Source organism: Aspergillus flavus, chromosome 6 (genome assembly GCF_009017415.1).
Source record: "Aspergillus flavus chromosome 6, complete sequence".
Taxonomy (NCBI): domain Eukaryota; kingdom Fungi; phylum Ascomycota; class Eurotiomycetes; order Eurotiales; family Aspergillaceae; genus Aspergillus; species Aspergillus flavus.
This window is the reverse complement of record NC_092410.1, coordinates 1,855,522-1,878,534: the sequence shown is the minus strand read 5'-3', so window position 1 is coordinate 1,878,534 and position 23,013 is coordinate 1,855,522. Positions and strand designations below refer to the sequence as shown.

The following is a 23,013-nucleotide window of genomic DNA, read 5'->3' as shown; positions in this document are numbered from 1 at the left end:
ACACACACACAAAAAAAAAATTAATTTAATTTAACAAATAAAATAAAATAACAAGAAATTAAATTCGAGAACCAGAATGTAACAATAATAAACGCAATCTTATCTTCCCGGGTAGTCTAATTTAATCTTGTTTTTTTCCTTGAGAATGTGCATTAGGAATAATTTACGAAAATATATATTATCCAAATATTCCTTCTACCCACCACTTTTTCTAATTGTGTGTAGTATACAACTCTCACCCTACCCCGATCGGGCGCCAAAAAATATAATAAAAAAAAGGAACTACAACCGACTCATAATAATATACTGTACACTATCGATCTGTTACGCAGCCCTGGTCACGTCTTTGTCCTCCTCTTTGATTTTCAAGTTCGCCAAACACGGCGCGACAAACAACTGTCCGGATACCACTCCCTTGAGTGTCCCAACGCTCACAACAACCCATAATACAACCACACAAAGCGACACAATCTACCAGACGTTAGTGAGAAACCTATCGACAAGAAGCGGAAACGAGAACATACTGTCCCGAGAATTCTAAAAAACTCCGACGGCAACTCTGTGCCCATTTCACAGGTGCAGGTGGCAAAGACGCCCAAGGGAAAGGTGAACCCCCACCATCCGATGTTGAACGGAAAGCTCTTGCACCGGACAATGGAAGCCAGGGCGAAAAAGAGCCAGACAAGTGCGAAGGCCCAGAGAATCAAGGCGACCAGGAAACCTACCGTGTAGAAGACGTCGCCAGATGATGCCTGAAGTGTGTGCGTCTGAGGGAAAATAGTGCGTGCTGCTTTACCCAGTTTCAAAATCCTACAAACGTTACAATCTGCGTGTGCTCTGCTTGGGGGGGGGGGGGGGGGGGGAATGTGCCCTTACCCAAAACCGCCTTGGCTTAACGGGCCTAGAGGCAAGAATACGCTGACAATCACTGCCTTGGGCGGAATCTTATGCAGAGTCAGTCGCTGTAGGTAGATTACCATGACCATCATGGCCAGTGGAAGTCCGATTCCCCACAGGACATACGAAACGATGACAGTCCAGAGCGCATGCTGCGGATTGGACAGAACACCCGCCACGATTCCGCCGGAAGATCCGGCAACGACACAACTGACAATGGGGAGGAGCCAAACCGCGGTCATGGATGAGAGTTGCGTTTCGCCTCCATGGGCCATCCTGGGATGCAGTTAGCGTCGGCCAACTCGCTATTTGTAGGGGGCTTGTAGCGTACAATAAAAATGGCAACGAGAGGGCGGTAATGACTGAGAGGACGGCATCGAATATCCACATCCCCCAGGCGAAGTTCTTGGCCCATTCACCCCAAGCTGGGACGCAGACGAAGCAAAACATATTAACGATAGTGGCAAAGCCCATTGGAAATGCCCCCAGGAACATAGACTGAACCGGATGGGTTATCATCACAGTGAAAATCTCCGGGTACAACGAGTACCGGAGTGCAGTGATAACACATCCCATCGCGAAGAGAAGGACGTTGAAGGCGAAGATGACAACAGAGATCCAGTAGAGCCATTCGCCATTATAGGGCAGGGTATTTAGTAGGATTGACACAATGCCGGTGCCCATCGTGACTGAAAACCACCTGTATCCAAGGTTCAATAAGAACGTTCTCCCTGCGGAGAGGATTTGAGGCTTACGAAGGGGTGAAATTGCGTACAACCCTCCTCCATCCCAGATCATGTTTTGTGAGCTGGGGTTGTCTCGAGCTTCCGTTTGGACATTCCATAACTCGACTTGCCGATGTTCAGTGAGCTGTTTGATGCCTGGGTGAGGGACCAGGGTTGCTGGAGAGTTTAATTGACTCGGGAGACATCCGTTGCCACCCGTTTCCTAAAATAATCATTGACGTTGGACCTAAAGTGTCTGCTTATCTCATAGAGCTACAGACAGGTCAAATGCCCCGTTTTTATCTCTACAGCTTAACCTGTGAGTCATTGCTATTCACTCTTAATTTCTACTTGATAATCATATCCGAGACATATGTAACAACTCGGCCGAGAGCATCGGTGACGGTTGCGGGAACCACGAAACGAGGTTAACATAAAGAGAAAGAATAATGTTTAAATGTAAGTAATAAGGGGAGGAACCTAGCAAACAGGGTCTTGCGTGTGTAATCAGATGGTTGTTTGGCTTTGTATTTCCTTGCAACGTTTGGTGCATTCCCATTCGCTAAATAGTGGTGTATAGGACACGCACTAAGCCAATGAGAAGAGAAAGACGTACCTAGAAGAGCCACTACCTTTCAGAATCTCCTATTCTTGAAATAAACAGCTACCCTAACCTGTGGTTAAGAAGCCCTTCTCAAAGTCACAGTTGCTATGGTTCCCATGAAGACCCTCTTTTCCTGCTAACGTGGTATCGCATTGTGGAAGTATTCAGACGAGGTTCATCTCCCCACCCTCGATTGAGTTATACAGACATATACAAATCACCAGGAGAGGTGTCTTATGAGGTACAACATTGACCTCATATCTTAGCACTTCAGACGGTGTTTTGCGCATGGAAACCTAAAGGGCTTGAAGGACCTTATTCTCACTAATCTACAGTATCCAGTCGCGCAATCACACATGGGAATTTGACATGCTGATACCAGCCCTTATTGCCCACTGCGAGACTTTACGATCTGTTCAATGAGACTAGTCCATGTATAGCTCCAAGTTCTTAGGTATAAAGTGTCTCAAACACCTCAAACAGCTCAAATTACCATCTCATATTGGTTTCTCTAGATCCGCTAAAAATGCCGCCCAAGCTTCTAGTCCTTCGCTGATTTGAATAACAAGTAATTGCTACACTGCCTCGTCAAGCAACATAACAATGTTCTCAGATGATGTTGGACAGCTTATGCATAGTCTCTGCAAGCCTTTAAATGAAAGAGCGAACAAAGTGATCGACCGTTCCTTAATCTCGCTTACAGATCGTTGGTGAATCCATTACTCAACCTACATACATAGTAGAGGTACTATAGTACGTCTAGATCTAACCGACGGAGACTACCCCTTTATACATTATAGGCTCTGCACCCAATATACTCCTCGGCCCGATGGTGCTGTGTAAAGATCCCGCTGATCGGCCCATTTGACACGACGAACAGCCCCGTGCACGTCAGCGCCGACATGATCATCGCCCCGATACCCTAAAGTGAAGCAGTGAAGGATCCACCTCCTTTATCCACCAACGGCATCAATATCGGCAGTGAGATTTTACACCTCTGAAAGCATTTGTTTTTGCCATGACTCATGTCTCAAACGCTAAGCATTTCCCAACGCATTTTATTGTTTCATATAGATGAGTATTCGCGCTCTCGATGTTAGACGAGAGATGATCTGTCACAACAGGGGATATGTTCCAAACATTTCATCTCTGATCTGGTACCGTTTAATATCCCGTTGCATGATGTTAAGGATCTCGATGGGGCTGTCAGGACTCAGGAGTAGTGACCTGTAGGGGTTATATCTGTACTCACAGGGTAGAAATAGTATTTGAAGTCGATAACATCCGGGTCGCATCTAGTAACACCCCCCTTGTCGTATCGGAGCCAAAGAACCAAACTTGAACAGAGCCCAAAATTCGTCATAATGCACTCTCTATCACTTATCTCCCTCGCCCTCCTCTCCCCGTTGCTGGTCAATGCTCAACTCTCAGGCCATGTCGGTCCCCTGACCTCCTCTAGCTCCAAAGCGAGCACCAAAACCTGTAACGTTCAAGACTACGGCGCCAAAGCGGACAAGGAGACCGACATCGGCTCTGCGATTGAGAAGGCATGGGATGACTGCGCCGAGGGCGGCGTTGTCTACATCCCATCGGGTGACTATGCTATGTCCTCCAGGCTGAAGCTGTCCGGGGGCAAAGCCTCCGCCATTCAGCTAGACGGCATTATCTACCGCACTGGCAGTGACGGCGGCAACCTGTTCATGATTGAACATTCGTCGGACTTTGAATTCTTCAGCAGTACATCTCAGGGTGCGATTCAGGGATTGGGATACGAATTCCACAAGGATGGAAGTCTAAATGGACCCCGGTTGTTGCGATTCTATGATGTGACAGATTTCTCGGTCCATGATGTTGCACTTGTTGACTCTCCAGCCTTTCACCTCTCTTTGGATACGTGTAAGAATGCAGAGATCTATAATATGGCTATTCGGGGTGGTGATTCCGGTGGTTTGGACGGGGTTGATATTTGGAGTGAGAATGTTTGGGTCCATGATGTATGTTCTTATTTCCTACTTTTTTTCTCCCTCCTCTTGAGCGCTTCTTCGTTGACCAAAGTTTTCTTTCTTTCTTTCCTTCTTCTTTTTTATTTTATTTTATTTTATTTTATTTATTTTAACTTCACTTGAAATTGCGGTTAACGGTATGTGTGTTTAGGTTGAGGTCACGAACAAGGATGAATGTGTCACGGTCAAGGTTGGTTTCCTTGCATCTTCTGTACAACAGCCTATATCACTAATTGGAGTACAGAGTCCTGCGAAGAACATTCTGGTCGAGAATATCTATTGTAACTGGAGTGGAGGTTGCGCGATGGGATCGCTGGGTGCGGACACCAACATCAGCGACGTGGTGTACCGCAACGTCTACACATGGAAGTCTAACCAGATGTACATGATCAAGAGCAACGGCGGCAGTGGAAGTGTCTCGAACTTGGTATTGGAGAACTTTATCGGTATGCTTACGTCTTATTCGTATACCGGTAGAGTCATATACTAATAGCAGTGGTTGGGATGTACTAGGTCATGGTAATGCTTACTCCTTGGACATTGACGGTGAATGGAGCAGCATGAGCACTGTATCGGGAGACGGTGTGCAGCTGAACAACATCACCGTGCGCAACTGGAAGGGTACTGAGGAAGATGGTGCGGCAAGAGGGCCGATTAAGGTCGTGTGTGCTGAAAAGGCACCTTGCACTGATATCACTATCGATGACTTTGCACTGTGGACAGAATCGGGCGATGAACAGACCTACAGCTGCGAGAACGGCTTTGGAAGCGGATTTTGTCTGCAGGATGGTGATGGAACGTCTTCTTATAGCACGGTTATCACTGAAACTGCGGCTCCGACGGGATACGAGGCAAGCAGCATGTCAAATGATTTGAGCACCGCATTCGGAACGGACGCTTCGATCCCGATCCCCACTATACCCACGTCCTTTTTCCCTGGCGCCACGCCCTACAGTGCCCTGGCGGGGGCTGCCTCAGGCAATGCCGCGAAAGCCACATCATCCGCCACGGCGTCTCGTTTCCGCCACCGTCGCGGGTCCCACTAATTAGTTCCTTAATTAAGTGTCGGTGGAGTTTCTCTTGCGGGGACGATAGTCGACTCTTTCTTAGTACATGACTATCTATTAGTACTCTCTGTTTGTACCATCGATGTGAATTCAATCTATGTGGAGTCTATTAGATCATCTACGTGATTTATTGCTCTCTTTTCCTCCTTAATTCTGCCTAAACCGTCACCGACGTAGCCCACCTCATTTCCTGGTTCACATTGCATTGCAACTCCAGCGGATGAAAGAGTAGCATCCAATCCACCTTGAATGATACCATCGAAGCGGCTGATTCCGTCATTTAATACCACACCAACCAAGATGCGTCTTCAAAGTAACGTGAGTCGTGCATTTTGCTTTGTAGGACCCTCTGTACCCAGCGTTGTCCTCTTCCCTCTCATCTTCATGTGCTTGTGCCATCAGCCCTTAAGGGCGATTGCTTGCCCGAGTGACTTGCCTTACTCATTCGCCTTCTAGAGATCGATGATAGACTATACACCTCTCCCTACAATGGACGACTCAACGCCCAAACTCGACGAACCCGACCCTCCTCCTTCGCCGCGGCCACCGTCGTACGATGGCGCTGCGACGTCCATTTACCGAGCCAACGCCGATGTACTGAACCAAGCCCTTCAGGATATCGGAATGGGCCGATACCAGTGGCAGCTGTTCGCCGTCATCGGTTTTGGCTGGGCCAGCGATAATTTGTGGCCAATTGTCACCTCGCTCATTCTCGTACCCATATCCTATGAATTCAACGTCGCTCAACCGCCTCTGTTGACTCTCGCCCAGAATATCGGGCTGTTGATCGGGGCGCTCTTCTGGGGCTTCAGCTGCGATTTTTTCGGGCGCCGATGGGCCTTCAATCTCACAATCGGCATCACCGCCGTCTTTGGCCTGGCAGCTGCCGGGTCACCTACATTCGCGGCGGTCGGCGTCTTTGCGGCTCTGTGGTCGGTCGGCGTGGGGGGAAACTTACCGGTGGACTCGGCCATCTTTCTCGAGTTCCTGCCGGGATCGCATCAGTACCTGCTGACCGTCTTGTCCGTTAACTGGGCTCTGGCGCAGCTACTGGCAAACCTGGTTGCATGGCCACTGCTGGGCAATCTGACCTGTGCGTCGGCAGAAACTTGCACTAGGGACAACAACATGGGCTGGCGGTATTTCCTGATCACCATGGGCGGGCTGGCCCTTCTCATGTGTATCGTCCGCTGCCTTTTCTTCACACTTTACGAATCCCCGAAGTACCTCATGGGCAAGGGTCGCAATCGCGAAGCCGTGACTGTAGTCCACGAGGTTGCCCGCCGCAACGGAAAGACGTCTGATCTGTCGCTAGAGAGTCTGGATGAACTAATAACCCTCGAAGACGAACAGCATGCCCCGCGCCAGGGTCTCAGTACATCCGATCAGATGCGCATGTTGATGGAGCCCCTCAGTCTTTCACACGTCAGGGCACTCTTCAACACACCGTTGCGTGCCTGGTCTACCGGCTTGATGATCTTGATCTGGACTCTTATTGGACTCGGCTTCCCCCTCTATAATGCCTTTCTGCCCTACCTCCAACAAACTCGGGGCGTCCAATTTGGCGACGGTTCCACCTACACCACCTACCGCAACTCTCTCATTATCGCGGCTGTCGGCGTTCCCGGTAGTCTTGTCGGTGGCGCTATGGTTGAACTCCCCCGTCTGGGCCGGAAGGGGACCCTCACCTTCGCTGCCATCGCGACAGGGACGTTTCTTTTGGCATCAACGACGGCGTCAACCTCCGAAGCACTTCTCGGCTGGAATTGTGCCTACAGCTTCACAAGTAGCCTGCTGTACGCCGTGCTGTACGCGTACACCCCGGAGATGTTCGAAACCAAAGACCGCGGAACGGGCAATGCATTGGTCAGTGCCGCGAATCGCGTGGGAGGCATTTTGGCCCCTATTATCGCCATCTTCGCTACCGTACAGACGACCAGCCCGGTGTACGTGAGTGGAGTGTTGTTCTTAGTTGCAGGGTTCTTGGTGTTGCTTATTCCCTACGAAACGAGAGGGAAGTCGAGTCTATAGATCTTCTTCTCGTTCATCTATTCCGTGTCCATGTACAGGTTACATTGTCAGGACGATCGGTCAGTCATAGAGGTTGATCGCCCCATATAACGTATACTTTTCTCTCACGATGGATTTTCAATAATAGGGGCTCTGGGGGTTTTATGAGATCTTTAACTAGGTAGATTTATCTCAAGCGCTACACAATGCAGCAGAGACCTTGTCTCACTTAAACTATAGTAGTTGTCCCAGTTCTGAAGATGCTTAGTCTTTCATTATCTAAAATACAAATGCCTCAGAAGCAAACTAATAGTTGGAAAGTGAATACCCTACCCTGTATACAGTGTACCAATCCCAGACATAGATTCGGCTGTGTGAATATCATACTAAAGGCAGCCTTAACATTTGAATAGAAAAGTCCACCCCTACAGCAAAACAGTACGGATACAGGCAATTGTACTCTTCAGCTCGTCCCCATAAGACTGTCCTGAACTCTGTGTCTTTGCCCCTTCTAGATGACTTTTACCAACCTAAATTCGTGGAGTAGCATATAATAGAGGAAGAAAGCTACCTTCATGTCTGGGTATGTTCACTCGACCAGGTGGGTAAATTTAGATAAGATTATGTGATCGTGGCTACAACGCACTGCTATGAAGGGATGCTATAACTTGCAGGGGACCTTGTAGCTCCACTAGGGAGCCACTAGACCAAACCCCAACATGTATATAAACTGTAGCAATTCCCCCCAGACCTACAGAAGGTCGGCAACTCTCTACCTCTCATAGCATACCGCTACTTGCAATCTCAATTAAATAGTCTTTTTTTTTTTTTTTTTTAAGATGATAAAACTACAGATGAGGGCGAACATGCCATTCATTACAGCTTTTCCTGACTAGGAAAGTTTAAAAGCAGAGATGAGGAAATAGCATGGATTGATGTGTGAGGTACATTATGGGGTTTTGTTTCGCATAGCTCTTCTTGCATGGACATGACGTTTTACCCGATTTCCGTTTCCTTTTTTGGTCTTTCTTTTTGGTTGGGTGATGTAATTGGAAAAGAACAAGTGAATATAGCTCGATTTATAATTTATAGAACGCCATTCAGTTGTAAAAGTAGATGGACCTTTGTAGCAGTGCATCAATGAGAGAGGCGAGTGAACAGCCAGACTAGATTCAAACCTTATAGAATCCCTTCCTGTTCCAAAATGAGATGTACTTCTTCAGCAACGGAGCATCCAACGGTTGATACTGGATATCAGGTCGATCCTTCAAGACCTGGACCGTATTGTCCGATCGATAATACGGAGTATATTGACTAACTTCCCAACGGGTCAACCGTCCGAGGACGCGCTCCCGGAACATCGGTAACAGAGGCGCCAGGGGTCCATCCGGTTGTTGTTCTGCGAAGACCTGTTCGACCCAGTCATTGTAGTCGATGATCTTCAATGGGTACCCTGCATCGTTGATAACGCGGCAGGTATCTATGACAGTGATTGATTTTGATTGATCCGGCGATAGAAGGCTGTAGGATCGTCCTAAGTTCTCATTAGACGAGGCGATATGCATCGCAGCTGAGATCACATAGTCGAGTGTCACATATTCTAGCCGTTGGTCCAATCTGGGAAATGTACCCAGTTGGATGCATCCGACTATCAGCCGGGACATAAAGTCGTCTGGATTGCTATGTCCAGTTACGCTGTCGCCGATGATGAACCCTGGCCGGTAGATAACGGTGGGTAAACCTCGGTCACGCATGCGACGTACCATCGATTCAGCTGTCCACTGGCTGCCCGAGTACCCTAGGTCATACCGTACGGCCTGGCTGTGTGGCATCAAGGTTTCATCCTCGTACAGCTCTTTGGTTCCCAGGATGAGGCCGGTTGGTCCCCAAACGTCGATAGTAGAGAAGTAATGGAAGGCTTTGCGACGGCCTGCAGCAGCCAGGCGAAGAGCGTTACAGGTGCCGATGACGTTGGATCTGTGGTGTTCGCGGTACGACTCACAAAAGTTGACTTTAGCTCCGAGATGGAAAATTACTGATGCCCAGTTGGCTAGCCAGTTGAAGCGCTCTTTCCCAAGGGCTAGAGTGCTATCGAATAGATCACCATCAAGAACAATAAGCTTTTGCTCGTGTTCCGCGCAATCCGCCCACAAGTCGTAGCGTTCCAGGGCTTGTCGAATCCGGGTTGCTGCACTCACATCCTGCTTCGAGCGGGCCAGGCAAGCGACTTGCTTGACCGATGGTTTGCAAAGTAAACGATGAAGAAAGTGGGCTCCGACGAAGCCGGTCACCCCTGTGATAAACACCTTTCCCTCATCTTCGGATTCCCAGTGAGGGATTAGTTCAATATCATCGACTCGACTTATGTCTTCCAACCACAGCCGGGTGTTATCAGGCGCATTGCATGAGGTGCCAGATTCCCTGAGTTCGATCAGCCGTGATAGACTTGACAACGTAGAATGACTGTAAAGGTCTTCCATTGTAACCATGCATCCTAGACGATCTTGGATCAACGCAAGAAGAGTGGCAGCTTGGAGTGACGTGGCGCCTAGATCAAATAGATCATCATCTTCGTGAACTTGTGGCATGTTCAGAATATTCTTGCACAGGTCAGAAAGAACTGTCATCTTGCCTTGTTTCTCTTCAGTGCCATTTTGAAGGGGTTTCTGTTCTTCAAGCATCTTGAGCCGGTCATCTATCAATGCCTTGCGGTCCACTTTTCCGTTTGCTGTTAAAGGAAACTTCTCCATGAAGATCGTAGCACTGGGTATCATGTATTGTGGAAGTCGTTCACGAGCAAAGTCCCTCAAGCCCTCTGAATGTACGGAGTCCGTGGCCTTCGGAATAATGAAGGCTACCAATGTTTCTGTTCCATCAGCTGTTAGTGGGGGCTGTCGAGCAACAACCGCTGCCTGAACTTCCTCGTGAGACTGCAGGGTGCATTCAATCTCTCCTAGCTCTACTCGAAACCCGCGGAACTTGACCTGCGTATCTGACCTGCCCAGAAAGTCAAGACAATGAGATTCAGACTGCCAAGCACCTATATCTCCAGTCCGATAAAGACGTATAAGATCATCATCTCCCGGAATACCGAGATCTTGTTTACGTAAATGAATGAAGGATTTCTCAGTTTCCGATGGTCGGTTCAAATAGCCAGAGGTTTGTTGAGGGCCTCCAATGCAAATTTCCCCGGGTTTTCCGCAGTCAAGAATAGGCTCCTGATCTTCGTCTAGTAAGATGACTTCCATATCTCCCACGGGCTGCCCAATGCTGATACGTTCACGGTGGGTTTCTTGAAGTGTCACGTCAAACATAGTTGCCAGCGTCGTGCATTCGGTTGGACCGTATGTATTCCACAGATGCTGAGGGGGGCCTGTTTCTAGTACGCTCCTCATCGCCCGCGGATTGGCGACGTCACCTGCTGTGAGAACATGATGTAGCGATTCAAACGCCCCAGGAGAAGTGAAGACAATAGTCTCAAAGAGTGCCGCTGTGATTATGATAATAGTCACGTTTTGCTCTCTAAGGAATGCAGGGAGAGCATTAGGGTCTGTGGCCACATGGCGGGGAGTGACCACAATGGTCGCACCAGCAATTAGGGTGACCCAGATCTCGAATAAGCTAAGGTCGAATCCGGGACTATTGAACTCTGCCACTCGGTCTTCTGAAGAAAGTGGTGTTACTGGAGTCTTTGTAGCAAGATGTAGGATGCTACTTGCTTGAACCTGAACCGGCTTCGGCTTCCCGGTTGACCCAGACGTGAAGAGTATATGGCTCCGGTTGACCTGAGGGCCAAACTCTAAATCGGGAACGACAGAGATAGAACACTTTTCGATATCACTGAAGTAGATATGGTTGAATTCATGGAGCGTCCGGGTTCCAGGCATTTCCATAATGAGATGCTTAGCGTGGACATCTCGTAACATGGACGTGATCCGGTGTTCCGGAAAGGAGGGCTCAATCGGTACGCAGGTGCCTCCAACCAGAAGGACAGCAAGTTGAGCAACGACTTGTAATGTCCCTGGATCGAGCAAAATCCCAACCGGCTCCTCCATAGAGATCTTGATTTTTTCCCTTAGTGTCTGAGCCAATGCCTTTGACTCAGCAACCAGTTCACCGTACGTGAGGGTTGATGCTCCATCAATAACGGCGGTTGCACCAGGGGTTTGCTGAGCATGAGCATAGACAATTTGTTCCATGATTGTAAGGCTAGACAACAGAAAGTAGAGTTGGATGAGAACTAGCTGGGCTTTTCCTGACCATGCAACAACTAGATCATATAACGAACCTGAGTTGACGATGCACTTGCATCAAGTAGATTTGGCAAATGATCGTTTTATGCTCGCACCTCATCCAGTGCCTCTTGGTTGTTTTCCATCACTATGCCGTAATATAAAATGTAAAAGCAAGGCTATCCTACCGGCTTCTTGTTAATGTTTCTCACTATCTTGATTCAGCTCTTGATGGTGTCACTATTACTGCCCAATGTGGTGGCCAGGCGACTTTGAGTTTCCACTGTTATCATATCGAAGTCTGCTGTGTGGGTATCCAGTCTAATCAAGCCTCATATGTTTGGAATTACGACAATTCAAGGGGTCATAGACTTGTTAGAAATACAAAGAAAGAGGCGTATGACCTGAATTTTGCAGTGTGACAGGAAATAGGCAGGGTTAAGTCGTGCGCAATTCCCAGTCCTTGCCTGATGTTGCGCCAGTTGAGTAGGCTCATTCAAGCCTAGGACCCAAGCGCATATCTTGCCGATCTAGCACGCCCTCTTTTGGACCCATTCGTAGAAGCTCTCATACCACATTGCAGCGGATATGGGTTTATGACCCTATGATGATGTTATACAGTTTATTCCTGAATATACATTCACAATAGACAGGGAGGGATGAAGAATTGTGGGGGCGCTTCGTTTAGTGCGAGAGCTGATTTGTCTGTTTCTTGTTCAAATCCTCATATTGAGTTCCGAGAGCTGCATGGCAGACTCGCCAAGTCACATATAGAGTACTCTTCCCTAAGTTCACTGGATAGCTAGATGAGCGACTGACGTCTAGACTTCATGCACTTTCAGGGATGCTTGAAAAACCTGCCAGGGCCTTGAATTTTTAACATATTGGACGCTGAGAGCACGGGCCCCGTGGGCACAGTTAGTCACCTGGAACCGATGCTCCGATACAAGGAAAACTGAACCGATGAGGTCACGAGCATGCCTGAGTGCCACATATTATGAGGCTTGTCATGGGAATTTACTATGAATATATAGCATGATCAGGTTTTGCGTCCCAAGATTTAGTAGGGCCGCAGGATGTGGCGCTATGAAGTATTCACGATATCACTGAAGTTAAACGTACCGGAGAATTGTAGTCTGTGATGCAGTGCAGTACTACTATATAAAGACAGACAAACTGCAGTGTATCAGACACATAGCAGGATTCATTAAGACAACAAGATGAGTGTGGGACTCAATATTCTTTGCCATAAGCTTCAGGCTGCGCTGGACAACCGCCGCGAAGAGGGTCGACTTATTGACCCTCCTTCTGCGGCTACTCTGGCCAAAATGAAAGACTTTGGCTCTAACGACAGCCTCTCTCTGTCATCCTCCGGGGTTCTATCGAAGGCATTTTTGCGCGAGCTTCGGAAACACCCCAACTTCACTGTCGGAAGTACCTCTTCACGAATTTTAGATGGTACCAAACAGTATCTAGAGAACATTGAGCGTGACTTGGCTCAGTTTCACGGTGCTGAGTCGGCCATGTTCTTTAGCTCGGGGTATGATGCTAATGTAGCCGTTTGGTCTGTGATCCCGCAGCCTGGTGACTTTGTCGTTTATGACGAGCTCGTGCACGCAAGCATTCATGACGGAATGAGAAGGGGACGAGCCACGACTGTCCCATTTAAACACAGTGATTGTGAATCTCTTCGAGACTGCCTGGAGGGCATCAAAGCTGGGCACCCTGCCGTTTCTGAAGGGAAACAGGTAGTCTTCATATCACTGGAATCTTTCTACAGCCTGGATGGCGACATGGCTCCAGTTCTTGAGATAGTGGATGTTGTCCGTGAGACACTTCCGCGGGGAAATTATGTGCTTGCAATCGATGAGGCCCACTCCAATGGAATTGTCGGACCAAATGGCTCGGGGTTCATCTGTCATTATAAACTGGAGGATGTCTTTGGAATACGACTTCAGACTTGCGGAAAAGGACTAGGCTCGGCAGGAGGTAAGAATCATCCTTTCGTGCTTCCTTGCTATGGAGTCTAATGAGAAAACATAGCGGTGGTATTGGCCAACGAAACAATTAAATTCGCGCTCCTCAACTATGGTCGCAGTGTCATTTTCAGCACAGCTCCTAGCTTTCTTACTGTATCAGCCGTGAAGGCTGGTTATGATTTGTTAGCCAGTGAGGAGGGAGAAAAGGTTCGTTTAGCCTTGTATAATAAGGCTCTAGCCGGCTAACTCTATATTGTAGCGTCGATTCCGACTGCAGAAAAATCTGCAGTTCTTCTACCAGACGCTAACGACAAGTGTTGAGTGGCAGCATGCAAAAGAAAAGGGTATTTTTCATCTTCCGACCGAGAAGACCTGGCGATCAGAGCCCTTCCTGGCCCCCATAGCGGCAATCGTGGTGCAGCCCGGAAAGGCGAAGGAATTGGCACATCATATACACCAGGCGAAGTATTGGGTAAACACAGCGAACTTTCCCCTAGTGCCTAAGGGCAAAGATCGAATTCGGATTGTCATACACGCTGACAATACGGAGAGCCAGATCGAAGGCATTGTTCGTTTATTGAGAGAGTGGGCCCAGGGGCAAATAAGACTCGATGAGAGAAAGCGAGGACCTGCCCGAATGTGAGAAAATTTACAAGTTCGATATCTGGAAAGGTACCTGACCTTTGTTTCCCCCTTTCTTTCCTCTGTTTCTGTTCTTTTTGTCTTCGTCTCATGTGAATACCAAATTGCCACAGTGAGATAAAATTGGAATATGGCGGATTTGATAAAGCTTAATGCAGTGCAGTAACTTTTGATTTGGCGGGTAACCGGTTTTGAAGCATGCCCTAATACAAATATACTGTTTAGTTAAGCTTTGGAAGGACTAGGGTTGGAATGAGAGTTGAAGTAAGGATCATCCTTGAGTTCTTATTACCTTTAATTATATCGAAAGGACGCTATGTGCTATTCGTCTCGTGATATATAACTTATCATTCGCTTATACTTCATGGTATTTGAGTCCCACCACATCGCTTTACTAGTTGCCCGGGTGACTTCATGACTTCTGTCAGAGGGGTCTTAGTAAAGCTCCTGTACTTATACTGGATTTCAAGTCTAAAGCAACAGAATAGAGACGGATTCGCATGTCGCAGCTGCGAGTCAGCTCATTCAAATATAGCTTGACTTTGCCGGAATTAGCCCATGCTGTGCTGGTATGTGGATCTCTAATGCAACAGGCCTAGTTTTGGTGGCAAGCTTGGGGTGGTCAGGAAGACCATATCTTAGATAGACTCTTAAACTGATTGCATCTAGCTTAAACCACTTTCACTAGGGTGATCTTGAAGTATGGACCCTTATTTATAGCATCTGAATTCTCCCCTACCCATTGGAGTACTCGAAAGTGATAATAGTGAGCTCTCCTTAGTTGTCTGTAGTCGGTTGTTATGTTGTTGCTTGTAGATATGGTGTCAAGAGCGTGCCAGAAGCCGAAAAGGAAATAGGAGAAGAACAAACAAAAAAGCATTTCAAGTAAAGGGCCAGGTTGCAATAACACCATATAGTCAAGCAGTATCACGACAAGAATCATATCAAGGACACCCATAATTGTTGTATGCTCATCCGGAATAAAAAAAAAGCCTCTGCCGAACGACCTTAAGCTGTTTGGCGTTGAAGATCAAGACCCCGGAGGCTTAGTTCCAATTCCGAATTCAGGCAAGTCATGATACCCCGATGGCAGTTGAAAGCCCGACCATTGCGATCCCCTCCTGAATGCCACTCTGGGAGACTGAAGTTACACACTTTTGTCACAAGGTCACTAGCCTTTAAACCTACAAGACGTGGTGCTGTGCCAATTGGTGTGAGCAAGCCCTTCGAATGTCTCTGTAATACGAGAGTACCAAGCATAATCGACCTGCACCCAAGGGAGCAGCCACGCTTTCCCTCAATGAGAGAACTTTGAAGGCTGTCTAGAGAGGAAAATGTATGTCGAATTGCCTCCAGTCTCTTTACGTTGATGTCGTCTATGGGACTCGTTAGCAAAGGTTAGTCAAGCAGCGACGTAGCTGGTTGTACCAATGATCCTCTGTGGGATTGGGAAACCAAGCGAGGTAATTGAACCCGTAGCTTGGCTTATAATAAGCCCTGTTGCCTTTTTAAAGAGAGCAAGCATTTTCCAAGCCCACGATATCCACACCCATAACAGCACGTCGCGCGAGTATTGTGTTGGAAAGTTCTGCGCTAAGTAGCTAATCCACGTATCCGCGAAGAATCGCAGGACATCGAAACACTGATAGTAATCCACCAGGAGAGTGATTTTCGCAAGTAATTCAAGTCCAAGCGTTCGCGGAACCTGGTGGTGTTTGCAGTGACAGATTCTCAACAAAATTAGAAGTGCCTCCAGATCCCAACCATCCACTGTGATATTGACTGAGCCTGCACTGCGGAGCGTAAGGCCCTCCTTCCATGTTCCTTCAAGGGCGCTTTTGAAGACTGGCGAGACGGAAGTGAGGTGGCTTGCAGATACTAGAATGCGGAACTCTTGGGTCACAAATGGCGTCTTGCGCTTCCTTTTGAGGCTGGATCCCTCAATGAACCTGACAAAGCGTTTGTTTGCATTCTGCAGAATGATCGTCACATTTCCGTCTGGATCGATCACATGGGTTACATTGTTTTCTGGCTTCATTTTGGGAGGTGTGGGTGATCTCTAGCTGTCGAAAAGAGACGAAACAAGATCGATAAGCTGTTTCCGAGAGGATGCTGCAAGTTAGATGGCTTGTGTTTTGTCGGATTCCTAGTTCACGCGCCCATTTGTGTTTGTAGAACTTCTGTTGTGAATCAATAAAGCTTACTAACAGGTGGTGAATATCATTTCGGTCATGTTCTCAAGTGAATCTCTTTCTCTCTATTTCACTCAGAACGAAACGGAGCATTCTTTCACTCTGAAAACATCATCGAGGAGATTAAAATCTACCGAGATCTAGACTGTCAGACTAATTGATATGAAACCCAGATGTCGCCACCACACAAGTCTCATAACAAACTGCATCATTATCTGCATACTCAGGTCTGAGTGGCTCCTCGATTTGTACGTTCACTATGAGCGCGAGAGAAGTATATACGTCTCCTCTCAGACAAAGAGCTAATTTATACGCATATCTCTCGTCGAGCAATAGAGATAAAAGTCAAAACAATGAATGAATTTCATCGATACTTAACGCGTTTCCAATCTGGGAACAGTTTTACGAAGAGCTACAAGCAAAGGCACAAGAGTTAGCCGTCCAAAAGCATCAACATAATGCCACTGAAAAACAGCAAAGCCAAAGAAGCAGAGCAAAGCAAAGCAAAGCAAGCAAATCCAAGGAAGCCAAGGTAGCAAAGAGAGGCAAAATCAAGGAGGCAAAATCAAGGAGGCATATCGACTCTCCTTGGTAAAAATCTCTTCTTCTTGCCTTCAAGGCTTGATGAAGACACCCTCTTCCTTCCACTTGCCCTCCATGAACGAAGCAGTGCCAATCGCTCCCTCGGGTTCGACCATCTTGTAGAACAGGATGATCTTGTTGCGATACACCATGGCATTAACTCCAGCGTCCCCATAGACTCGCCGTACAACGTCAATAGTTTTGCCGTCGACGCAGTCCCGCAGTCTCATCTGATCATCAGCATAGATAATGTGGTTCTTGCCTTCATGTTGCACAGAAGCCAACGGGGTCCTGACCATGACTCTGCTGCCCTCAAGCACTTTTCCCTTGTCTAGAATAAGGGACAGAAGATCAGCCTTGCTAGAAGCAAATGGGCTTCGGGAGGTGCCAACTTACTTTCCCAGCGCTTGCGTTCGGCCTCATATCTCCACCACTTGATATTCTTGTCATGGTCTTGGTGATACAGGTCCACATTCTCCCGAGTGACAATACATGCGAGATGCGTTCCAGGAAGGGAGAGAGGCTCGTCCGAAAGCACGTGTTCCAGGTGGAAGTTACCCTTGTTGTCCCGGCGAAGTTCAGTAATGGGCGACTTCCCATGCTCCTCTCGGCTGTTACCCAATCAGTACCAGTATCACGATAGAGCTTATGTGGCATAATCCCCACCTAACGAAGAATACCACCTGGGTTCCATGAGAGCTTTCCCGTTCGAAGCCCTTCTGGGACACACCACTGGTGATGCGCGAGTTTTCTGCGGCATGGCCTGGTGGCTTGGGAGCGTCTTCCCACTTGTCCGAGGAGACCCTTCTGACCTTTTCAATCAAGTGGCCTTCTTTGTTGAGATAGATCATGTGGATCTAGGGGCTGCTGTTAGTAGAGCTACCGTTACTATAGTACTTCGGTGTACACATACCGTGGAATGCTTGTCGTAGTTCATATCCTCTTTGACATAGTAGGCAGTCAAAGGGGAACCACCACTCTGCGCGTCTGCGGCGACTTGCACAGATGTCTGCGTGGGAGGGCCACCTTCCTCGGAAAAGGCCTCGACAATGTAGCCAGACCTTTGATAGAAAAGATACAGGTTCTTGTCATCGGTAGTCAGGCCGGCAAGATCGGTGCTGCCAAGAGAAGACATGCTGGTTGAGCTTGAATGAAGGTATCCGCTGCTGATAGTAAGGAACAGTAGGTATGAATAAGATTCGAGAGGATTTGGATGAGGAATACTCGACTAGAATCGGAGATATACTGACCGGTATATATAGACATTGTTCTCTGAACATTTGCATCTCCTGTTTGCAGGGAAGGGTCTGGCCATGGAAATCATACCCGAGTATACGTCAAAACGGAGTAAAAGACATATCTGGATTGGGCGCAAACATACGTCAGCTGTGGATATGGAACTGCCTAGACACCAATATCTGAAGTCAATTCGTAACTTAGAAACCATAGATCTGTCTATGCACACACATGAAGTGATGGTATGAGGAGAATGCTGGGTGGTCCCAACTGACAGATGCAAGACACCACATGTTATAGATGATAACTCAACGGAACTTAACCCGAATATTCCAAGGTACCATAGGCAAGGATTCTCTCTACAGCTGGTATGTCGGATAACTTGGTATACATGGTGAGATCACTGGATCGTTTAGAAACCCTTATACTCTGTCCATGACCTCCCCAAGCACTGACCCTCCCCATCTGCTCGATTTGTGGAACTGCGGGGATTTTGTGACGCAATGTTGAATACTAAGACCTTATACAAAAGCGGTTTCAGGGAACGGGGTTCTGAAGAAACCTAATGATGACAAGAACCACGGCCCCCTATGTGAATGGTATGTCCTAGACTAACGTACAATATACAGGGCGTGGAGCCAAGGTTATAGCACGGCAATGAAAACAACCTGTGGGGAAGCGTAAGCAGCGAAAAAGGAAAGGCTACCATCGGATACTACCAAGCAATACTCTCTGGTTGAGCAAGTCCAAAGCTACATGCAAATCCTTTAGCTAATGAATATTCATACAGTCAATGTCGGGTTCTGGAATCCGTTTGGTCCAAATACTCAGATACTTTATATACACAGATATGGGTCGTTCTAACCTGTTTTATGCGGACACCCTTGTGGTCATTTGCGATACTGTCAGTCCTTCGTACAGGATTATGGAGCGCACCCTAAAGGTCAGGAAGTATGTCCCGATAGCTTGCACATGTCTGGGGGTCCTGTTGTCTTTTGACCGGTTGGCATCGGGTAATCTTGCAGCATCTGTACATGACTTCAGGATAACGTAGCCTACATTGATACGGCGACCAGCTCAGGAGAGCAGGTACCTATATGTTGTAGGAAGTTATGCTCTCCATGGCAGATGATGACGCTTCTCCTACGCTTGTAGTTCTTTCGTAAATGGTGAACAGATACACAGCATTCCATAACTCAGCTTACGTCTAGGATGGCTAAGAGTCCGAGGTCTTGTGACACATTGCGAGTAAGGGGCTGCCTGGATGTCAGATGCATGGGGTCTTTAGTTATGTATCTATAAACAACCGGCTCGTTTTCAGTCTCTCGTCACAGTCCTTGTGTTGGTTTTTTTTTTTTTTTTTTTTTTTTTTTTTTTTTGAGCCCAAAAGCTTAGTAGGTTATATAGAAAGGAATCGCGGTATTACACATAAATCTGAGGTACAGCATCTAACATTAAGTTCTTTAAGGGAGAGGTTTCGGTTCTACAGTCCGCCCTAGACCTGATTCTTTAGCCATCAGCATAGAGGAATTGTTGCTCTTTACCCAACTGTTTTTATATAAAATGACTAGGTCTTTTTAGAAGGTAAGATGCAACTACTTCAATAACTATTCTTTCGAAGCTTCTCTCTATTATTCTGTATATTACAGAGGGTCGGATTGAGCGATGTGCAGAGAGATCAGGATGCAGCACTGCCACACGCGGGTCAGTCAAAAGAGGCCCTTCAAAGTTTAGCATTGAGCGCAGACCTTTTGTCCTCATCGTCGAACTGCAAGACAAACGTCTCATCCGGGTTCTTCGGCCGGCCAAAACGCACAGTCGCCTCTCGGCGGGCGTGATCGTACATAATGTTGAACAAGGTGGCTCCCCTACTTTTACCTTCCTCGTATGCTCGACATATGCTAAAAGGATAGTTGTCTTCATCCTCCCAGAGCCGGGAAAATGCCTCTTTGGTACCATCAAACCGGTCAAGAAGGTTTTCCATACGCTGATGGCGACTCCACGAGTCCGGTAGAGGATCGAGTTCTTTCGCATTTTCGCCATGGTTGAGCAAGCAGTGGTTGGTGTGCACCAGTCTGCCCTTTGCGTCGAGCACCTGCTTTCGGAGGCTGATGGGGGAGAATTCCAGCCCGTATGCCTCCTGCCCGTTGCCGACCATGATAAAGGCGCTGGCGGCCATTCCACCTTGCTCCACGATTCGGTCATAGGCCTGGGAAGGAGACGTGCTTTCAAGAGCCATGCGGAGGGCAAGATGCGAAGGAAGTCCAGTGGGCCGAAGGCCCTGAAGGTGAAGAGCATTGTAGTTGACGGCAACTCCCGCACTGTTGAATCCAACCTTGCCGATAATTCCAGCTTCCGTGATCATCTTGATGGTGGGCAGGCCGGGTTGACGGATGGTCAACTGGATCAGATTCTCTTTGGTGGCGGAGAAGAACTGGAACTCAGGAGAGGGTAAAAGTGTAAATGTCAGCGGCAGATTCCATGAGATCAAATCGAAGAGGTTAAACGTCTTTACGTACATCCCAGTTTTGACCCTGTAGTGCTCCGTTGGAAAGTTTACAATAAACGGTAGTGCAGCCATCACGGGCTTCGACCAGGCCATATGCAAATTCTGTGCGGGTATTGAGCATAATAATCTCGGAAACATCGCGTTCGGCACCCTTTGCGATACCTTTGATTTTCATGAGTCCTCGTCAGTATGATATAGAAGGTAGGGAGACAAAAGCCACACCCACCGCGAATCTCCTCATGATATCTGGGCCATCTTTTCTCAATCACGCTTCCCAGCTCCATGAGAATCTGCTTAAGCTCGTCCTCCGTCTTCTTCGTTTTCCCTCGGATGAGACCGACGGCGAAGTTAATAGATTTGGCGATCACAGCTTTGGCGGTCGAGCCATGTTGGTACCCAATCTAGACCAGGTCAGAACTGAACCGATTTCATGAAGGATTGCGACGTTCAGCAAAGGGCCTACCTCGAAGGGGGTGCCTTGGCAAGTAACCTGAAGCATATTGGGTGTGGGCCGTAGTTAAGCAAGTAGTTGAATTGGACAGATAAAGATGAGAAACACAACCCTCGGGTTCGAGGATTCCGGTGGGAATACACTGAGACATATTCATTTTTTCTTTGATCCACCTTACTGCAGCTCAAGCCCCAATGTTGAGTCCATACTAGTAGCATGAGGGTGCAGAGAGTCCCTGAATGGCCTTGCCTAACATAGCCTTTGATACATCGGTAGGCTAAAATGGCCCTGGGTAACTACTCAGTGGAGTCCAACACGAGGTATCCACTGTTATCCATTCTTCACTACGGACCCACATGTATAGCGTTCTGCAGGCTTCTGGTTAGTGTTGCATTCTGGCTACCCTCAGCACCAATGAGGAGCCATCGAAATCGTCCTGATTCATTTATTTGACGCGGACCGCACCTAGAATCTCGGCGTGGGTAAAGCTGCGAAGGTAAATTTAGCAAACGAAAAAGTCGTCCGCAGTGGCAAATGCCAAGGTAATCGCTTCGGGAAATTGGAGCTGAAGAAAGCATTATATTAGGTAACCGCTTGGCAGCATTATGTTGACAAGACAAGAAGGACAGGCTGGCATTTCAGAGCGGGCTTGGTCTTCTACTAGATCGAGCCATTGGCCCCAGCATAAACTATGTTCGACGAATACGAAGGATGTGCGCATTTTTGATCTTTGCATTAGGGCATTCATTTATTGACTAAGTACGTTCGGCTACCCCTCATCTTAGGTCTGACCATTCTTGTTGATCAAGCTAACTAGGCCATTCTGCAGATACTGGCCGTAGGAGACTGGCTCCTTGTCGGTCTTGCCGTCGGGGCTACGTGGGTCCCACGGCTGGATTGTCTCGTCAAAGCCCAGATTGACAAAAAATGGAAGGGATTGGCGCTCCTCGTTCACCCATTTGACCCGATGAATAGGGGCGGGGTAGTAGTTGTTGGTGATGTGTGCCATGTAGCTGCCGCAGTTGATCAGGTAGCCGGTGTCGTTCGCCTCGATGTCAAGGTAGCCTTGAGGGGTCTCCACTTGCAGGTTCTGCACGTTGGACTGGTACAGGACGGTGATGAGCGACACATCTTCATGCCATTCAAAACTTAATTTGGTGCCGTCCGCTGCGGTCTTGATGGCGGCTGGTGGGTAGGGGTCTAAAAATGGGTAGCGGATGAGAACGACCGAGGAGAGGGCGTCATCCTTCTTAAAGTGGCGGCTGAAGAAGTCCTCCTCTTTGCCCAGTGCCAGAGCATAGCCTCGCAGCAGAGCCGTCGAGAGCCCGAACACATCCCAGTAGTACTGCTCGGCGAATTCGCGGAAGCCCGGATGCTTCGTCTCGTCGGGCCACACGTTGACCTCGTGAGTAGGTGTCTTCGATTGAATGCGAGGGTGGTCGCTCTTAAAGTTAGGGTTTAGATAGCAGAAGGATTCCACAGCCTTTTTGCCTGGGATAGATAAGTAGTACCCGGCTCGGATCTGGTCCTGGTGCTCCTTGTTGTAGGCGCGAATGGCAAGATCCCATTTCTCTTCATCTGTAATGGACATGTGGAACTCCTTGGTCTTCTGCGAGAGTCGATTCACATCGATTCCATGGTTGATCGCATAGAAGAAGCCGGTGTCGCGTGAAGCAGCGTCAATTGCGCGCGCGGCCTTCATCTTCTCCTCCATATTGTCACCAAACAAGGGCGACACATCGATCTTGGGGACATTGGCCTTGAGAGTGGAAGCCATGGCGTGTAGAAAAAAGAAGATAGGATTCTAATGACCCCGAAAGCGACAAATAGAGGTAGAGCGAGGGGAAAGCAGGTAAGATTCTCTCTAGAGAGCAATGAGTGACG

General features: G+C 48.0%; 9 protein-coding genes across 9 annotated transcripts; 3 read left to right on the top strand and 6 right to left on the bottom strand.

The window, feature by feature from the left end:
* Window positions 1-324: 324 nt before the first annotated feature.
* On the bottom strand, window positions 325-1,695 carry F9C07_8519 (putative C4-dicarboxylate transporter/malic acid transport protein; the record flags this gene model as incomplete). The annotated part of the gene is made up of 4 exons (XM_041286856.2): window positions 325-471; window positions 525-810; window positions 877-1,173; window positions 1,229-1,695. 4 exons carry the CDS (start codon window positions 1,693-1,695, stop codon window positions 325-327), a joined length of 1,197 nt encoding a protein of 398 aa, XP_041149180.2.
* A 1,895-nt stretch (window positions 1,696-3,590) lies between these two features.
* Window positions 3,591-5,275, top strand: F9C07_8518 (RGase A; the record flags this gene model as incomplete). The annotated part of the gene is made up of 4 exons (XM_041286854.1): window positions 3,591-4,220; window positions 4,381-4,419; window positions 4,474-4,675; window positions 4,743-5,275. The coding sequence occupies 4 exons, from the start codon at window positions 3,591-3,593 to the stop codon at window positions 5,273-5,275; spliced, it is 1,404 nt and encodes a 467-aa protein (XP_041149181.1).
* Window positions 5,276-5,277: 2 nt separating this feature from the next.
* F9C07_2286223 (major facilitator superfamily domain-containing protein) lies at window positions 5,278-7,593 on the top strand. The gene is made up of 2 exons (XM_041286855.2): window positions 5,278-5,635; window positions 5,753-7,593. Exons 1-2 carry the CDS (start codon window positions 5,546-5,548, stop codon window positions 7,325-7,327), a joined length of 1,665 nt encoding a protein of 554 aa, XP_041149182.2. The 5' UTR covers window positions 5,278-5,545; the 3' UTR covers window positions 7,328-7,593.
* An 885-nt stretch (window positions 7,594-8,478) lies between these two features.
* F9C07_8516 (putative NRPS-like enzyme) lies at window positions 8,479-11,505 on the bottom strand (the record flags this gene model as incomplete). Its single annotated transcript, XM_041286857.1, has 1 exon — window positions 8,479-11,505. One exon carries the CDS (start codon window positions 11,503-11,505, stop codon window positions 8,479-8,481), a length of 3,027 nt encoding a protein of 1,008 aa, XP_041149183.1.
* Window positions 11,506-12,485: 980 nt separating this feature from the next.
* Window positions 12,486-13,832, top strand: F9C07_1761657 (7-keto-8-aminopelargonate synthetase). The gene is made up of 2 exons (XM_071508371.1): window positions 12,486-13,724; window positions 13,777-13,832. The coding sequence occupies exon 1, from the start codon at window positions 12,759-12,761 to the stop codon at window positions 13,566-13,568; it is 810 nt and encodes a 269-aa protein (XP_071367802.1). The 5' UTR covers window positions 12,486-12,758; the 3' UTR covers window positions 13,569-13,724; window positions 13,777-13,832.
* Window positions 13,833-15,167: 1,335 nt separating this feature from the next.
* F9C07_2235656 (uncharacterized protein) lies at window positions 15,168-16,197 on the bottom strand (the record flags this gene model as incomplete). Its single annotated transcript, XM_041286858.1, has 2 exons — window positions 15,168-15,535; window positions 15,588-16,197. 2 exons carry the CDS (start codon window positions 16,195-16,197, stop codon window positions 15,168-15,170), a joined length of 978 nt encoding a protein of 325 aa, XP_041149185.1.
* Window positions 16,198-16,729: 532 nt separating this feature from the next.
* Window positions 16,730-19,588, bottom strand: F9C07_2286219 (uncharacterized protein). Its single transcript, XM_071510815.1, has 5 exons — window positions 18,184-19,588; window positions 17,847-18,096; window positions 17,600-17,790; window positions 17,330-17,544; window positions 16,730-17,264 (listed from the first exon to the last, which is right to left on the bottom strand). Exons 1-5 carry the CDS (start codon window positions 18,378-18,380, stop codon window positions 16,966-16,968), a joined length of 1,152 nt encoding a protein of 383 aa, XP_071367801.1. The 5' UTR covers window positions 18,381-19,588; the 3' UTR covers window positions 16,730-16,965.
* Window positions 19,589-19,757: 169 nt separating this feature from the next.
* penDE lies at window positions 19,758-21,543 on the bottom strand. The gene is made up of 5 exons (XM_041293953.2): window positions 21,142-21,543; window positions 20,905-21,079; window positions 20,689-20,840; window positions 19,918-20,603; window positions 19,758-19,860 (listed from the first exon to the last, which is right to left on the bottom strand). Exons 1-5 carry the CDS (start codon window positions 21,175-21,177, stop codon window positions 19,848-19,850), a joined length of 1,062 nt encoding a protein of 353 aa, XP_041149187.2. The 5' UTR covers window positions 21,178-21,543; the 3' UTR covers window positions 19,758-19,847.
* Window positions 21,544-21,910: 367 nt separating this feature from the next.
* Window positions 21,911-22,906, bottom strand: F9C07_8511 (uncharacterized protein; the record flags this gene model as incomplete). Its single annotated transcript, XM_041286859.1, has 1 exon — window positions 21,911-22,906. The coding sequence occupies one exon, from the start codon at window positions 22,904-22,906 to the stop codon at window positions 21,911-21,913; it is 996 nt and encodes a 331-aa protein (XP_041149188.1).
* Window positions 22,907-23,013: the final 107 nt, after the last annotated feature.